Raw genomic sequence first — 17770 nt, forward strand, 5'->3', positions numbered from 1 at the left:
CTAAAACACAAGGCCAAATCTACACTGGAGTTGCTTACCAAGAAGACAATGAATGTTCCTGAGTGGCCGAGTTAGTTGTGACTTGAATTTGCTTAAATCTATGGCAAGACTTAAATTGTTGTCTAGCAAGGATCAACAAGCAATTTGAAAGGGCTTGAATTTAGAAAATAATGGACACATTTTGTACTGTTGGGTTCTGAGAATATGAAGATATACTTAGTCATGTCACTGGAGTGCTTAGGTTTAGAGGGTCTACACCAGAAGTTAAGGGTCATTGGAGGAAAGTATATAGTGTATGCAACTAAGCTAGGAATGTGTTGAGTGCAGGGAAGCGAGTACATGTGACAGGCATTTGATAAGGGGAGATGGGTGGAGATCTTAGGAACTAACAATGTCACTGAGGGAGAGAGGGTAATGTATAACGTTTACATTGTTATCCATCAGGGATCCTCTGGGAGGAGAAGAGAGACAGTCTGGTATCAATAACCATGACAGCCTTGAGTTGGGGAGGACTGAGTACTTTGGGTTAGAGGTCAGGTTAGGTGAATTTTAGAAGAACAGGTATCACTAAGGTTCTGTCTAGCAACAGAAATGCATTGGCTGTTCAGTTGTGGAGGAGGAGACTCAGCCTAGGAGAAAGGGTTAAATATTAGTGCTTGTGTGAATTTTTGTTGTCTGAATACAGGTGTGTTGACCCTTTGGGAAGAATTAAACTTGGTTAAGCTTCTCTAGTGTCTGTGAGTTATTTACTCTGAACAATTAGAACCTAACAGTACAATCCATGTGTGAAAAGCTTTTTAGGGACTTACCTAGAAAGACTCACAGCTGTAATCCCTGCCAAAGGTGATTCTAACCAGTATTGAATACGTATGTAAATGGTTTATGTCATTGTCAATAAATTTGCTAACATTTTTAAAAACATGTTTTCACTTGGTCATTGTGGGTTATTGTCTTTAGATGGGTGAGAAACACCCCTCAATGTAATCCATTTGTAATTCAGGCTTTAACAAAACAAAATGTGTAATAAGTCAAGGGTATGAATACTTTGATGGCCCTGTTTATGTGCACTATATGATTCTTTCCATAACTCGTAAGTTAATGTCATTTATTTTCATACATTGGTTTCAGTTTGATTCAGTTCTTCAACAAGATGAAGAAATGGTCGGATATGTCCAACTTATCTCAGGAATTTCGGAATCGCATGGGCCGCCTGGAGAGAACCTTTGAAGTGTCAACTGTGATCTTTCGGAAGTTTGAGCCCATATTCATGGACATGTTCCAGGATCCTCAAGGGGAGCCCCCACGACAGCCTAGAAGCAGAAAACACAGGTATAGCCCTTACACCTCTCTCTCTAGCCCCATTTCTTTTTCTGCCTCTGTCTGTCCTTCTCTCTCCCTCTGTCTCTGTTTGCCTGGCCCTCTCTGTCTGTCCGCCTCCCTTTAGTTCTAAAATAAAGCAAGCCTTAAATAATTAGCTTAAATAAACTGTTCCATTTTGGAAATTGCATTCACAAATGAATGCGACTGTTTTTAGTGTTTGCTGTAATACAACAGACTCTCTGGTACACTTCTAATTTATTTAGTTGTGTTTACATTGTTCCAAACAGTCAAACATTGTTGTAATCTATACAGCACCTGTTTGGCACACACAATATGCACGCAGCCCTCGGTCCTTACAGAAAAATAATTTATCCAGTATTTTCCACAACTAGTCAAATTGAATCCAAACATCTGACTTTCCCTTTACCTCCTAAGCAACCAGTAAACATTTCCCTTTTCGAGTTTGTCACGTCCTCTGCATCCATTGTGTTGTCACGTGTTACGGTGTTTGTTATACAGAGTTTGTTATAGGTGTTGCTCGCGGTTTGTGCAAGAAAACAATAACTGATTCAATAAATTGAATTAAGTTTTGTGCATAAGCTATGTATGAATGGCCTACAAGTAGCCAATCAACTTTCACAGTGAATGCTTTTGTTTGTTTTGTGCATATGAATTGAATAAGAACATCCAGACTTCCGACATAACCATCTATTTTATAAAAAAGAAAAAGTAAAAAACGTATCCCGTCTGAATCGTCCTCTGGAATAATGCTCGCTCGCTGTCTGCCGGGCGCTCGCTCGATCTCGTGCTGTCTGCCGGGCGCTCGCTCGATCTCGTGCTGTCTGCCGGGCGCTCGCTCGATCTCGTGCTGTCTGCCGGGCGCTCGCTCGATCTCGTGCTGTCTGCCGGGCGCTCGCTCGATCTCGCGCTGTCTGCCGGGCGCTCTCTCGCTGTCTGCCGGGCGCTCGCTCGATCTCGTGCTGTCTGCCGGGCGCTCGCTCGATCTCGTGCTGTCTGCCGGGCGCTCGCTCGATCTCGTGCTGTCTGCCGGGCGCTCGCTCGATCTCGTGCTGTCTGCCGGGCGCTCGCTCGATCTCGTGCTGTCTGCCGGGCGCTCGCTCGATCTCGTGCTGTCTGCCGGGCGCTCTCTCGCTGTCTGTCGGGCGCTCGCTCGCTCTCTCGCTGTCTGTCGGGCGCTCGCTCGCTCTCTCGCTGTCTGTCGGGCGCTCGCTCGCTCTCTCGCTGTCTGTCGGGCGCTCGCTCTCTCGCTGTCTGTCGGGCGCTCGCTCGCTCTCTCGCTGTCTGTCGGCGCTCGCTCGCTCTCTCGCTGTCTGTCGGGCGCTCTCTCGCTGTCTGTCGGGCGCTCGCTCGCTCTCTCGCTGTCTGTCGGGCGCTCGCTCGCTCTCTCGCTGTCTGTCGGGCGCTCGCTCGCTCTCTCGCTGTCTGTCGGGCGCTCGCTCGCTCTCTCGCTGTCTGTCGGGCGCTCGCTCGCTCTCTCGCTGTCTGTCGGGCGCTCGCTCGCTCTCTCGCTTTCTGTCGGGCGCTCGCTCGCTCTCTCGCTGTCTGTCGGGCGCTCGCTCGCTCTCTCGCTGTCTGTCGGGCGCTCGCTCGCTCTCTCGCTGTCTGTCGGGCGCTCGCTCGCTGTCTGTCGGGCGCTCTCTCGCTGTCTGTCGGGCGCTCTCTCGCTGTCTGTCGGGCGCTCTCTCGCTGTCTGTCGGGCGCTCGCTCTCTCGCTGTCTGCCGGGCGCTCGCTCTCTCGCTGTCTGCCGGGCGCTCGCTCTCTCGCTGTCTGCCGGGCGCTCGCTCTCTCGCTGTCTGCCGGGCGCTCGCTCTCTCGCTGTCTGCCGGGCGCTCGCTCTCTCGCTGTCTGCCGGGCGCTCGCTCTCTCGCTGTCTGCCGGGCGCTCGCTCTCTCGCTGTCTGCCGGGCGCTCGCTCTCTCGCTGTCTGCCGGGCGCTCGCTCTCTCGCTGTCTGCCGGGCGCTCGCTCTCTCGCTGTCTGCCGGGCGCTCGCTCTCTCGCTGTCTGCCGGGCGCTCGCTCTCTCGCTGTCTGCCGGGCGCTCGCTCTCTCGCTGTCTGCCGGGCGCTCGCTCTCTCGCTGTCTGCCGGGCGCTCGCTCTCTCGCTGTCTGCCGGGCGCTCGCTCTCTCGCTGTCTGCCGGGCGCTCGCTCTCTCGCTGTCTGCCGGGCGCTCGCTCTCTCGCTGTCTGCCGGGCGCTCGCTCTCTCGCTGTCTGCCGGGCGCTCGCTCTCTCGCTGTCTGCCGGGCGCTCGCTCTCTCGCTGTCTGCCGGGCGCTCGCTCTCTCGCTGTCTGCCGGGCGCTCGCTCTCTCGCTGTCTGCCGGGCGCTCGCTCTCTCGCTGTCTGCCGGGCGCTCGCTCTCTCGCTGTCTGCCGGGCGCTCGCTCTCTCGCTGTCTGCCGGGCGCTCGCTCTCTCGCTGTCTGCCGGGCGCTCGCTCTCTCGCTGTCTGCCGGGCGCTCGCTCTCTCGCTGTCTGCCGGGCGCTCGCTCTCTCGCTGTCTGCCGGGCGCTCGCTCTCTCGCTGTCTGCCGGGCGCTCTCTCGCTGTCTGCCGGGCGCTCTCTCGCTGTCTGCCGGGCGCTCTCTCGCTGTCTGCCGGGCGCTCTCTCGCTGTCTGCCGGGCGCTCTCTCGCTGTCTGCCGGGCGCTCTCTCGCTGTCTGTCGGGCGCTCTCTCGCTGTCTGTCGGGCGCTCTCTCGCTGTCTGTCGGGCGCTCTCTCGCTGTCTGTCGGGCGCTCTCTCGCTGTCTGTCGGGCGCTCTCTCGCTGTCTGTCGGGCGCTCTCTCGCTGTCTGTCGGGCGCTCTCTCGCTGTCTGTCGGGCGCTCTCTCGCTGTCTGTCGGGCGCTCTCTCGCTGTCTGTCGGGCGCTCTCTCGCTGTCTGTCGGGCGCTCTCTCGCTGTCTGTCGGGCGCTCTCTCGCTGTCTGTCGGGCGCTCTCTCGCTGTCTGTCGGGCGCTCTCTCGCTGTCTGTCGGGCGCTCTCTCGCTGTCTGTCGGGCGCTCGCTCGCTGTCTGTCGGGCGCTCGCTCGCTGTCTGTCGGGCGCTCGCTCGCTGTCTGTCGGGCGCTCGCTCGCTCGCTCTCTGTCGGGCGCTCGCTCGCTCTCTGTCTGTCGGGCGCTCGCTCGCTCGCTCTCTGTCTGTCGGTCGCTCGCTCTCTGTCTGTCGGGCGCTCGCTCGCTCGCTCTCTGTCTGTCGGGCGCTCGCTCGCTCGCTCTCTGTCTGTCGGGCGCTCGCTCGCTCGCTCTCTGTCTGTCGGGCGCTCGCTCGCTCGCTCTCTGTCTGTCGGGCGCTCGCTCGCTCGCTCTCTGTCTGTCGGGCGCTCGCTCGCTCTCTGTCTGTCGGGCGCTCGCTCGCTCGCTCTCTGTCTGTCGGGCGCTCGCTCGCTCTCTGTCTGTCGGGCGCTCGCTCGCTCGCTCTCTGTCTGTCGGGCGCTCGCTCGCTCGCTCTCCGTCTGTCGGGCGCTCGCTCGCTCTCTGTCTGTCGGGCGCTCGCTCGCTCTCTGTCTGACGGTCGCTCGCTCTCTGTCTGTCGGGCGCTCGCTCGCTCGCTCGCTCTCTGTCTGTCGGGCGCTCGCTCGCTCGCTCTCTGTCGGGCGCTCGCTCGCTCTCTGTCTGTCGGGCGCTCGCTCGCTCGCTCTCTGTCTGTCGGGCGCTCGCTCGCTCTCTGTCTGTCGGGCGCTCGCTCGCTCTCTGTCTGTCGGGCGCTCGCTCGCTCGCTCTCTGTCTGTCGGGCGCTCGCTCGCTCGCTCTCTGTCTGTCGGGCGCTCGCTCGCTGTCTGTCTGTCTGTCGGGCGCTCGCTCGCTCGCTGTCTGTCTGTCTGTCGGGCGCTCGCTCGCTGTCTGTCTGTCTGTCGGGCGCTCGCTCGCTCGCTGTCTGTCTGTCTGTCGGGCGCTCGCTCGCTCGCTGTCTGTCGGGCGCTCGCTCTCTCGCTGTCTGTCGGGCGCTCGCTCTCTCGCTGTCTGTCGGGCGCTCGCTCTCTCGCTGTCTGCCGGGCGCTCGCTCGCTCGCTCTCTGTCGGGCGCTCGCTCGCTCGCTCTCTGTCGGGCGCTCGCTCGCTCGCTCTCTGTCGGGCGCTCGCTCGCTCGCTCTCTGTCGGGCGCTCGCTCGCTCTCTGTCGGGCGCTCGCTCGCTCGCTCTCTGTCGGGCGCTCGCTCGCTCGCTGTCTGTCGGGCGCTCGCTCGCTCGCTCTCTGTCGGGCGCTCGCTCGCTCGCTCTCTGTCGGGCGCTCGCTCGCTCGCTCTCTGTCGGGCGCTCGCTCTCTGTCGGGCGCTCGCTCTCTGTCGGGCGCTCGCTCTCTGTCGGGCGCTCGCTCTCTGTCGGGCGCTCGCTCTCTGTCGGGCGCTCGCTCGCTCGTTCTCTGTCGGGCGCTCGCTCGCTCTCTGTCTGTCGGGCGCTCGCTCGCTCGCTCTCTGTCTGTCTGTCGGGCGCTCGCTCGCTCGCTCGCTCTCTGTCTGTCGGGCGCTCGCTCGCTCGCTCTCTGTCTGTCGGGCGCTCGCTCGCTCTCTGTCTGTCGGGCGCTCGCTCGCTCTCTGTCTGTCGGGCGCTCGCTCGCTCGCTCTCTGTCGGGCGCTCGCTCGCTCGCTCTCTGTCGGGCGCTCGCTCGCTCTCTGTCGGGCGCTCGCTCGCTCGCTCTCTGTCGGGCGCTCGCTCGCTCGCTCTCTGTCGGGCGCTCGCTCGCTCGCTCTCTGTCGGGCGCTCGCTCGCTCTCTGTCGGGCGCTCGCTCGCTCTCTGTCGGGCGCTCGCTCGCTCTCTGTCGGGCGCTCGCTCGCTCTCTGTCGGGCGCTCGCTCGCTCTCTGTCGGGCGCTCGCTCGCTCGCTCTCTGTCGGGCGCTCGCTCGCTCGCTCTCTGTCGGGCGCTCGCTCGCTCGCTCTCTGTCGGGCGCTCGCTCGCTCGCTCTCTGTCGGGCGCTCGCTCGCTCGCTCTCTGTCGGGCGCTCGCTCGCTCTCTGTCGGGCGCTCGCTCTCTCTCTGTCGGGCGCTCGCTCGCTCGCTCTCTGTCGGGCGCTCGCTCTCTGTCGGGCGCTCGCTCGCTCGCTCTCTGTCGGGCGCTCGCTCGCTCGCTCTCTGTCGGGCGCTCGCTCGCTCGCTCTCTGTCGGGCGCTCGCTCGCTCGCTCTCTGTCTGTCGGGCGCTCGCTCGCTCGCTCTCTGTCTGTCGGGCGCTCGCTCGCTCGCTCTCTCTCTGTCTGTCTGTCGGGCGCTCGCTCGCTCGCTCTCTGTCTGTCGGGCGCTCGCTCGCTCTCTGTCTGTCGGGCGCTCGCTCGCTCGCTCTCTGTCTGTCGGGCGCTCGCTCGCTCGCTCTCTGTCTGTCGGGCGCTCGCTCGCTCGCTCTCTGTCGGGCGCTCGCTCGCTCGCTCGCTCTCTGTCGGGCGCTCGCTCGCTCGCTCTCTGTCGGGCGCTCGCTCGCTCGCTCGCTCTCTGTCGGGCGCTCGCTCGCTCGCTCTCTGTCTGTCGGGCGCTCGCTCGCTCTCTGTCTGTCGGGCGCTCGCTCGCTCGCTCGCTCTCTGTCTGTCTGTCGGGCGCTCGCTCGCTCGCTCTCTGTCTGTCGGGCGCTCGCTCTCTGTCTGTCGGGCGCTCGCTCGCTCTCTGTCTGTCGGGCGCTCGCTCGCTGTCTGTCTGTCTGTCGGGCGCTCGCTCGCTCGCTGTCTGTCTGTCTGTCTGTCGGGCGCTCGCTCGCTGTCTGTCTGTCGGGCGCTCGCTCGCTCTCTGTCTGTCGGGCGCTCGCTCGCTCGCTCTCTGTCTGTCGGGCGCTCGCTCGCTCTCTCGCTGTCTGTCGGGCGCTCGCTCGCTCTCTCGCTGTCTGTCGGGCGCTCGCTCGCTCTCTCGCTGTCTGTCGGGCGCCCGCTCGCTGTCTGTCGGGCGCCCGCTCGCTGTCTGTCGGGCGCCCGCTCGCTGTCTGTCGGGCGCCCGCTCGCTGTCTGTCGGGCGCCCGCTCGCTGTCTGTCGGGCGCCCGCTCGCTGTCTGTCGGGCGCCCGCTCGCTGTCTGTCGGGCGCCCGCTCGCTGTCTGTCGGGCGCCCGCTCGCTGTCTGTCGGGCGCCCGCTCTCTCGCTTTCGGTCGGGCGCTCGCTCTCTCGCTTTCGGTCGGGCGCTCGCTCGCTGTCTGTCGGGCGCTCGCTCGCTGTCTGTCGGGCGCTCGCTCTCTCGCTTTCGGTCGGTCGGGCGCTCGCTGTCGGTCGGGCGCTCGCTCGCTGTCGGTCGGGCGCTCGCTCCCTCGCTGTCGGTCGGGCGCTCGCTCCCTCGCTGTCGGTCGGGCGCTCGCTCCCTCGCTGTCGGTCGGGCGCTCGCTCCCTCGCTGTCGGTCGGGCGCTCTCTCGATCTCGCGCTGTTTGCCGGGCGCTGTCTGCCGGGTGCTCTCTCGCTGTCTGTCGGGCGCTCGCTCGCTCTCTCGCTGTCTTGTCGGGCGCTCTCTCGCTGTCTTGTCGGGCGCTCGCTCGCTCTCTCGCTGTCTGTCGGGCGCTCGCTCGCTCTCTCGCTGTCGGGCGCTCTCTCGCTGTCGGTCGGGCGCTCGCTCGATCTCGCACTGTTTGCCGGGCGCTCGCTCTCTTTCAAGCGCTCTCTATTTACCAAAGAGAGATCTCATCACTTTTGAATTATTCATTGCAAGTTTCAGACGACTGCATGAAATGCTACCTATGACATCCCATAATGGAAACCGTATCTCCCCTTTCACTATGTTAGGCGCCTGCCCTGTCACGTCAGCGATGTATTCAAATTCTGCTGGACCCTGTTTGTGTACACTAAAGGTAAGCTAGGAAATGTAATCAGTTTTCTTTTGCATGTTTTAACCAATGTGGAAAATTCTGTTTAATTTAACACAATGTCTCCAGTCCCACCTATTAGTGACACAATCTACTCCCCGATTGTGATTGTAGGAAATTTCCGTATGATTGGCGATGACTTGGTGAACTCATACCACCTCCTGCTCTGCTGCTTGGACTTGGTGTTTGGAAATGCCCTGCTATGCTCCAACAGGAAAGACCTTGTCAACCCACTTTTCAAAGGTAGCACGCTGTAATTGACGTAAAAGTAGGGCTGGACGACATGGCAAATAAATTATCACTATATAGATAATGATAATTATCACGATATTAATCAAATAATATTTAAAAGGTGCATATCCGCTTCAGACTCAAGAATGCCTGAACAAACCAAAGGCTTTAATGTTTCTAATTAAAGTAGAAGAACTCACAAATAACATTTAACTGTAAACCCTTACAAGTTATGAACAATAAACAAAAAAGATGCATTATAACTGTTAGCCCAATGGCACATAAGAGTTGAAGTTGGGGTAGTTGTTTTAAAAGTTACAAGCAAGAAAGACAAGTCTGTCTATGGTCTCTGGCTTTAAAGCTGCCCTATGGCAGGTCACGTTGCCACCTGTGCTAAAAACACACTCTCAGGGGGAGCTGGTCGCAGGAATGCACAGGTAGTGCTTTGCCAGGTGGCTGACTTTGGGAAAGTTTTCTTTGGTTGTTCTTCCACCAGTCCAGTGGATTGCTTTCACTGTCTGCATCAGGAGACTGAAAGTAGCAGCTGAGTTTATTTTCTACTAGCTGGATTTCAGTAAGACCTGTGGTGGTGGAGCATGGCTTTTAGGAAAAAAATTGCCCAGTGACTTTCTCTTTTTAGCTGGCAGTTGTGGTGAAGCAGCAGCAACGTCTCCATGTGCTGGGCTTGGGTTTTCATGTCCCTCATTGACCATCTCTGAGACAGCTCTTGCTTTTATGTGGCCCACCTTCTCCTCTTTGATGTAATGTGTTTTAAACCAATGGTCGACCAACGAGGCAATGTCCAGGAGGTCATCTGTGGCTAGGTCATCATATTTCTCATTCAGATAGTCCATGACTATCGTTTTGATGGTTTGGGTGAGCTCTGTTTCATTATCAGGTTTCGTGACCTCTGTATTGAATAGGTGTAGTACTGGCTTCAGGTAAGACACACTGACATAAGACTCACCAGACAGAGCATCTGTGAATTCTCGGAGTGGAGTCAATGCCTGGTTTGATGGACTCAAGAACACCTACAGTTGAAGTCGGAAGTTTACATACACCTTAGCCAAATACATTTAAACTCAGTTTTTCACAATTCCTGACATGTAATCCAAGTAAAACTTCCCTGTCTTAGGTCAGTTAGGAACACCACTTTATTTTAAGAATGGGAAATGTCAGAATAATAGTAGTGATTTATTTCAGCTGTTTTTAATTTCATCACATTCCCAGTTGGTCAGAAGTTTACATACACTCAAATTAGCATTTGGAAACATTGCCTTTTAAATTTGTTAACCTGGGTCAAACGTTTCGGGTAGCCTTCCACAAGCTTCCCACAATAAGTTGGGTGAATTTTGGCCCATTCCTCCTGACAGAGCTGGTGTAACCGAGTCAGAATTGTAGGCCTCCTTGCTCGCACATGCTTTTTCAGTTCTGCCCACAAATTTTCGATGGGATTGAGGTCAGGGCTTTGTGACTCTCCAACACTCCAATACCTTGACTTTGTTGTCCTTAAGCCATTTTGCCACAACTTTGGAAGTACGCTTGGTGTCATTGTCCATTTGGAAGACCCATTTGCGACCAAGCTTTAACTTCCTGACTGATGTCTTGAGATGTTGCTTCAATATATCCACATTTCCCCCCCTCATGATGCCATCTATTTTGTGCACCAGTCCCTCCTGCAGCAAAGCACCCCCACAACATGATGCTGCCACCCCCGTGCTTTACGGTCGGGATTGTCTTCTTCGGCTGGCAAGCCTCCCTCTTTTCCCTCCAAATATAACGATGGCATTATGGCCAAACATTTCTATTTTTGTTTCATCAGACCAGAGGACATTTCCCCAACAAGTACGATTTTTGTCCCTATGTGCAGTTGCAAACCGTAGTCTCGCTTTTTTATGGCGGGTTTTGGAGCAGTGGCTTCTTCCTTGTTGAGCAGCCTTTCAGGGTATGTCGACATAGGACTCGTTTTACTGTGAATATAGATACTTTTTGTACCTGTTTCCTCCAGCATCTTCACAAGGTCCTTTGCTGCTGTTCTGGGATTGATTTACACTTTTCGCACCAAGGTACCTTCATCTCTAAGAGACGGAACGCGTCTCCTTCCTGAGCGGTATGACGGCTGCATGGTCCCATGGTGTTTATACTTGCGTTCTATTGTTTGTACAGATGAATGTGGTACCTTCAGGCATTTGGAAACTGCTTCCAGGGATGAAACAGACTTGTGGAGGGCTACAATTCTTTTGCTGATTTCTTTTGATTTTCCTATGATGTCAAGCAAAGAGGGACTGAGTTTGAAGGTAGGCCTTGAAATACATCCACAGGTACACCTCCAATTGACTCAAATGTTGTCAATTAGCCTATCAGAAGCTTCTAAAGCCATGACATCATTTTCTGGAATTTTCCAAGCTGTTTAAAGGCACAGTCAACTTAGTGTATGTAAACTTCTGACCCACTGGAATTGTGATTAAGTGAAATAATCTGTCTGTCAACAATTGTTGGAAAAATTACTTGTCATGCACAAAGTAGATGTCCCAACCGACTTACCAAAACTATAGTTTGTTAACAAGAAATTTGTGGAGTGGTTGAAAAACGAGTTTTAATAACTCCAACCTAATTGTATGTTAACGTCCGACTTCAACTGTATATCTCTATAGGCGGGAGCTAAGTTCTGGGTCTTGTCACTGGACAAGACGTGTGAAATGGCTTTCTCCTGCTCCAGTGCTCTTTGCACCATCTTTTGACGTGATCCCCACCTGGTAGGCTGCTCTGTCACCAACTTGTGCTGTTTTAGGTTTTTCTTTTTGATCAACTGCCGGTTCCCTTCTTTTTCCATGAATAGGAATAGGTCCATTTGTTGATTTGAGCGGCCTTCACCACGTTCACACCACTATCCGTTGTAATGCAGACCTGTCTGTCTTGACTGAGTTCCCAGGAGGCGAGAATGTCAATGAGCACCTCTGCTATAGCTTCACCTGTGTGGTCGTCGGGAAATTATGATGTTTGAAGGCATTTCGAAGATTTCACTCTGTCAATATAGTGGATAGTGAGGCTAATATAAGCCTCTGACGTGTCACTAGACCACAGATATGTAGTAGTAGCAAAATACGTAAAATCTTTGAGCGGTTCCTAAACTACTTCCCTACAGTCGGCGTAGAGTTTAGGCAGTGCAGTGTGAGTGAGACGTTTGCGGCCAGAGAGAACCTACCTGGGGTCAATTAAATTGATAAGCCTCTTGAAACCTTCCTTTTCGGCTGTGCTAATTGGTAGCATGTCCTTGGAAATGCAATGCATAATAGCATTTGTGATGTCTTTTCGATGTTTGCTCATAGGGCACAAACGCTGTCAGTGTTGACTGCTTCGGGTGAACGTCCCTAGATTGGCTGGTGCTTGAGGGGCGTTTATCAATACCGTGGCTCAAACTTTCAGCATGTTCCAAAGAGGGATTTTGCTTCAGATGGTGAGCAAGGTTTGTCATGTTACCAGACTTGGTAACCACCTGTCTACGGCACAATTCGCACCAAACATTGCTCTGCTCTTTGTCGGACTTCAAAAAGCCAAACCACTTACAAATAACTGAAACGGTTGAACCCTTTTTATCAATAATTTCTTAGTTGGATGCTGCTTCTCCATGGCTCCATGGCTATCACTGCCACTGTTTTCACCTGTTTTCGCCTCAATTTTCATGGTTAACCTGTCTAGGATGAGGGTGCCGCTAGCGGCACACCCCCCCCACATTCCACTGAAAAGGCAGAGCGCGAAATTCAAAGAAAATATTTTTTTTAAATATTTAACTTTCACACATTAAAGTCCAATACAGCTAATGAAAGACACAGATCTTGTGAATCCAGCCAACATGTCCGATTTTTAAAATGTTTTACAGGGAAGACACAATATGTAAAGATGTAAATCTATTACCTAAAAACACATTAGCATAATCCACCATCTTTTATTTGTCCACCAACACCAGTAGCTATCACCAATTCGGCTAAACTAAGATATTTATAGCCCCTAACCAAGAAAAAAACTCATCAGATGACAGTCTGATAACATATTTATGGTATGGGATAGGTTTTGTTAGAAAAATGTGCATATTTCAGGTAGCTGGCATAGTTTACAATTGCACCCACCGTCACAAATGGACTAGAATAATTACAATGAGCAACGTGTTTACCTAACTACTAATCATCAAACATTTCGTAAAAATACACAGCATACACTAATCGAAAGACACAGATCCTGTGAATACAGACAATATTTCAGATTTTCTAAGTGTCTTACAGCGAAAACACAATAAATCGTTATATTAGCATAGCACATGTGCAAACATTACCCCAGCATTGATTCTAGCCAAAGAGAGCGATAACGTAAACATCGCCAAAATATATTATTTTTTTCACTAACCTTCTCAGAATTCTTCAGATGACACCCCTGTAACATCACATTACAACATACATATACAGTTTGTTCGAAAATGTGCATATTTAGCCACCAAAATCATGGTTAGACAATGAGAAATGTAGCCCAGCTGGTGAGAAAATGTCCGTGCGCCATATTAGACAGTGATCTACTCGTATACATAAATACTCATAAACGTGACTAAAAAATATAGGGTGGACAGCGATTGATAGACAATTTAATTCTTAATACAATCGCGGAATTACATTTTTTTAAATTATCCTTACTTTTCAATACAGTTTGCGCCAAGCGAAGCTACGTCAAAAAACATGGCGTCCTAAGCCACTAACATTTTTCGACAGAAACACGATTTATCATAATAAAAATGTCCTACTTTGAGCTGTTCTTCCATCAGTATCTTGGGCAAAGGATCCTTTCTTGGGTCTAATCGTCTTTTGGTGGAAAGCTGTCCTCTTGCCATGTGGAAATGCCAACTGCGTTCGGGATGAACTGGAAGCGCGCCCAGAGATTCACAGCGTCTCAGAAATAAATGTCCCAAAATCGCACTAAACGGATATAAATTGCTATAAAACGCTTTAAATTAACTACCTTATGATGTTTTTAACTCCTATAACGAGTCTTAACATGACCGGAGAAAGATTACTCCCAACACTAATGCTTGGAACAGGTGCGGGTCGGTGTCCTCCACGCGCATGACGCAGCTGCAAAAGAGTTACTAGCTACAGGGTTTTTTAATTTATAGTGCCTGTGATTGCGCAATCGACCCCATTCAAATCGTCATCACGTAAAGGCATCCAGGGGAAGACGTAAGCAGTGTCCGTATACTCATAGGAATAACATTGGCTTTAAAACTGACTCCAGAACAGTGGCCAAACTTTCTGAAATCTGACTCCATGTCAGGGAAATTGCTGTAGAATGGGTTCTGTTCCACTTAGAGACAAAATTTCAACTCCTATAGAAACTATAGACTGTTTTCTATCCAATAATAATAATAATATGCATATTGTACGATCAAGAATTTTGTAGGAAGCCGTTTCAAAAATTACACGATTACCATAAATAGTGACAACAGCGCCCCCAGCTTTAACAGGTTAATAGTGGCTACTCCATAACTCAAAGTGCTAAGTGGTTTTTAGTGGGCCTATACCTCTCCACGTGCATATTGTCACTTCTCTGCACGTTCCTGCTGCGTCAGGTAAAATGGACTGCTGTACCTAATTCTTTATCGACAATATTGAAAATGAATCTGAACGTTTTTATATCGTTATTGAGGGAAGTAATTACTTCAATAATTATTGATTTATCGCTCAGCCCTACGTAAGTAATTTGCAACCAATAACAAAACACAGCTACATTAGAAAAGGTAATAAATAATATGAAGCGAGTAGATGATACTTATGATACACCCAAAATCGCTTCCGTAAACGTACGTCGGTCCTAGTTAGTTTCTCATTCAGTTACTCATCCTAGTTACTCATTCAGACTTGAATTATGAAAAATAGCATTCTACTTTTGAATATGAGAGAAATGGAGAAAGGGGCAGATTAATCAGTGGGGATGCATCTATAACGTACTGAAGAGTGGAGATAAACATAATGTAAAAATATTCTTTGACCTTGGCTTCCTTTGTCCTCAGGCTTGCCCAGCATCTTCAGGTTGGAAAACAACACCCCGGACGAGCCGCCATGTGTCATCGATCGGCTGTGTGAGCTACACGACGGCTTGGTGGTGGAGGCCAAGGGCATCAAGGAGCACTACTTCAAGCCCTACATTAAAAGGCTCTTTGAGCGGCAGGTGAGACCCTTCATTAAAAACAATGACAACCTGCTATCTGGAGGAGTACTGTGGTGGGTTAAAACAACCATTGCCCCACACACACACAAAAGCTCAGTAATGTACACATTCCATAATCCAACCACAAACCCCTACACATAAAATGTTCAAACACATGCCCCCCCCCCCCCCCAGCCAAGGTAATGTATTCTTCTGTCAGTCCTTCTGTTGTAGGATTCCCCCATCCACAGTACATAAATACAGATGCCGGCATAATTAATTTTGAATATAGCAAATCCTGTGGGAGATAGTAACTGGAACATCTTTTTGTCTGGACTAGAATAAAATTATCCTTTAAAATATGGGAAACTGCATCAGTCCCTTTTGATCCCTGCGAGGGAACTGTTAAGCCCCCAGGGCCCAGTGTGTTGACTCATTCATTGTCTTCTCTTCCAGATACTTAAAGGGAATGAAGAGCTGCTCACAGATCTCCTGGATACACCAAACTTCATAGATAACAAGTAAATTTGTTATTGTATCCTAATCTGTCATTTTTTAGAGATGCCTAGAATGTTATCAATCTCGGTCACGTTTGAGACATCTTGTGTTAAACATTGCTTGCTTATGGTCTGATAACGTGTGTGTGCCACCCAGTAAAGCGATAAACCGGGAGTATGAGGAGTATGTGCTGACTGTTGGGGACTTTGACGAGAGGGTGTTCCTGGGGGCGGATGCCGATGAGGAGATCGGGACACCCAGGAAGGCTGCACCAGAACCCCGGGCCTGCCAGCTGTCAGCCCGCATGCAGGTGGAGAGCAACCTGCAACAGCACTTTGAGAAGGTAGATGGCTGAATCCAGTTAAATTCCAACATATAGCTGAAAATCAACAGGGATGAGGCACCATCTCCGCAAACTAACTGAACAGATGTTTTTTCCTGAGTATTCATAAAATATAGATTTTTCTAATTAAATTGCCGCATACTGCTAAAAGAAATGCCCTCTGTCTTGTCTGTGTTCGCCACATCTTTGCTAATGTCATCTCGCTAAATAATAATTTTGTGAATTAAATGTGAAAGAATGATTCCACTCAGGCTGTTTACCATCCCATTTTCAGTCACTCATCAAAATCCTTTAAAACCTGTTTGGGATAGGTGTGCCACTAGCGGGACACCTCGACAACATCCGGTGAAATGCAGAGCGCCAAATTCAAATAAAATTTCTATAAATATTCAACTTTCATGAAATCATAAGTGTAATACATCAAAATAAAGCTTACCTTGTTGTTAATCCAGCCGCCGTGTCAGATTTCAAAAAGGCTTTACAGCGAAAGCAAACCATGCGATTACCTGAGGACAGCGCCCAGCACACACAAATGCATAACAAATCATTTTCAACCAGGGAGTTACGACACGAAAGTCAGAAATAGCGATATAATATATGCCTTACCTTTTGAAGATCTTCTTCTTTTGGCACTCCAAAAGGTTCCAGTTACATTACAAATGGTCCTTTTGTTCGATAAAGTCCTAATCTATATCCATAAAAACTCAGTTTAGCTGGCGCGCTTCAGTCAATAATCCACTCGGTTTCCCTCCTTCAAAATGCATACAAAATTAATCCCAAGCGTTACCAATAAACTTATCCAAACAAGTCAATCAACGTTTATAATCAAACCTTAGGTACCCTAATACGCAAATAAACGATACAATTTAAGATGGAGAATTGTTATTGTCTTTACCGGAGATAAACAAAAAGAACGCGCTCTCGGCCATGCGCTTGGAAACACTTCGAAACACTACAGCCAAAATGGGAGCCACTTAAAAAATCTACAACTTCTCCATAATTTTTCCAAAAACCAGCCTGAAACTCTTTCTAAAGACTGTTGACATCTAATGGAAGCCCTAGGAACTGCAATCGGGGACGATTTCGCCCTATTATAAAAGTGCCAGCCAATGAAATCAGTGGTATTTTTTTTAATGGTTTGTCCTTGGGTTTTTGCCTGCCATTTCAGTTCTGTTATACTCACAGACATTATTTTAACAGTTTTAGAAACTTTAGAGTTTTCTATCCAAATCTACCAATTATATGCATATTATAGCTTCTGTGCCTGAGTAGCAGGTAGTTTCCTTTGGGCACGGTTTTCATCCGGACGTCAAAATACCGCTCCCTATCCCAAAGATGTTTTAAGGAGCTTAAACGGAGATCATGTGACTCATGACTTTGAGAGGAAAAAATCTTGTTTTGTCGTGTGTGTGTGCAGAAGCGCACCCTGGCCCCCTCCACTCCTCTGACAGGCAGGCGTTACCTGAAGGAGAAGGAGCTACTGGTGACCCCTGTGTCCTCGGCCACGCAAAGCGTCAGCCGACTCCAGAGTATGGTCTCGGGCCTGCGTAGCGCCCCCAGCGAGGCCCTGATGCAGATATTCAAGTAAGCTCACATTCACTGCCTCAAATGTCCATTCGTTTATCGGGACATTTCCATGGACCCAGATCTGAGATGAAGCCTCGTCCTGGATTAAAAATGTAGAATCTATGGAGAATCTCCATTAAAAGTGTGTTTCAGTCCAGGACTGGGTTTATAACAAGGGTCGGGGAAACCGTCGCTACATATTGTTTGTGTAAACTAGGCATGTTATTCTGGTTTTGGTTCAATTACAATCCAGTAAGTAAACAAAAATTCTAATTGTCCCATTGAAATGTAATTGCCCCCAACTGTGATTTGGTTGATAAATCAAGTCCCAGGGAGAGGAGAAACATAGAGGCCACTACGACTTGAATTGGAAGGTATGTGGTGTTTAACTGTTTTGGTCCTCTGTACTTTTTCCACCTGTAGGTCATGTTCGCGGGACCCCATCGTAGCCATTCTGAGCAGAGTGAAAACCCTGGGCGAGACGTTCAAGCAACATTACACAAAGGACTCAGAGGAGCTGCCTGGATCACACATGGGTGAGATACCAGACACACATGCAGATGGAATACGTTGAGCATGCAGAAATAGGGGTTAAATATGCTTGTAGAAGGGGTACATCACAAGTGTCAAAAAGTAAACATTAGTACAAAAAGTGGACTTAGTACGCAACTGCTCAAACACTCTTTTGCTATTTACTGTAAGTGTTCTGTCAAACATGCCTCAAAATTACGAGGTGTCTCTATCTGTTGTGCATGTTCCGCTTTCCATGCATATTACTTCTACGTTTGATCAGGCAAAAAGCAGACACAAGACCACTATTGAATTAAGATAATGGGTCAATGAAAGCT

General features: G+C 50.9%; 1 protein-coding gene across 4 annotated transcripts in view; it reads left to right on the top strand.

Annotated features, from left to right (window-relative positions):
* The window catches only part of rbl1 (retinoblastoma-like 1 (p107)), a 55251-nt gene that overhangs the window by 19065 nt on the left and 18416 nt on the right, over positions 1 to 17770 (top strand). For all 4 annotated transcript variants that reach the window (XM_055908012.1, XM_055907993.1, XM_055908022.1 and 1 more), the window contains exons 3-10: positions 1129 to 1329; positions 8016 to 8080; positions 8210 to 8338; positions 14379 to 14536; positions 14972 to 15036; positions 15170 to 15356; positions 16774 to 16940; positions 17346 to 17458. In XM_055908012.1, coding sequence (XP_055763987.1) covers positions 1129 to 1329; positions 8016 to 8080; positions 8210 to 8338; positions 14379 to 14536; positions 14972 to 15036; positions 15170 to 15356; positions 16774 to 16940; positions 17346 to 17458 — 1085 coding nt within the window. The remainder of the gene's footprint in view (positions 1 to 1128; positions 1330 to 8015; positions 8081 to 8209; positions 8339 to 14378; positions 14537 to 14971; positions 15037 to 15169; positions 15357 to 16773; positions 16941 to 17345; positions 17459 to 17770) is intronic.

This window comes from Salvelinus fontinalis, chromosome 3 (genome assembly GCF_029448725.1).
Source record: "Salvelinus fontinalis isolate EN_2023a chromosome 3, ASM2944872v1, whole genome shotgun sequence".
Taxonomy (NCBI): Eukaryota; Metazoa; Chordata; class Actinopteri; order Salmoniformes; family Salmonidae; genus Salvelinus; species Salvelinus fontinalis.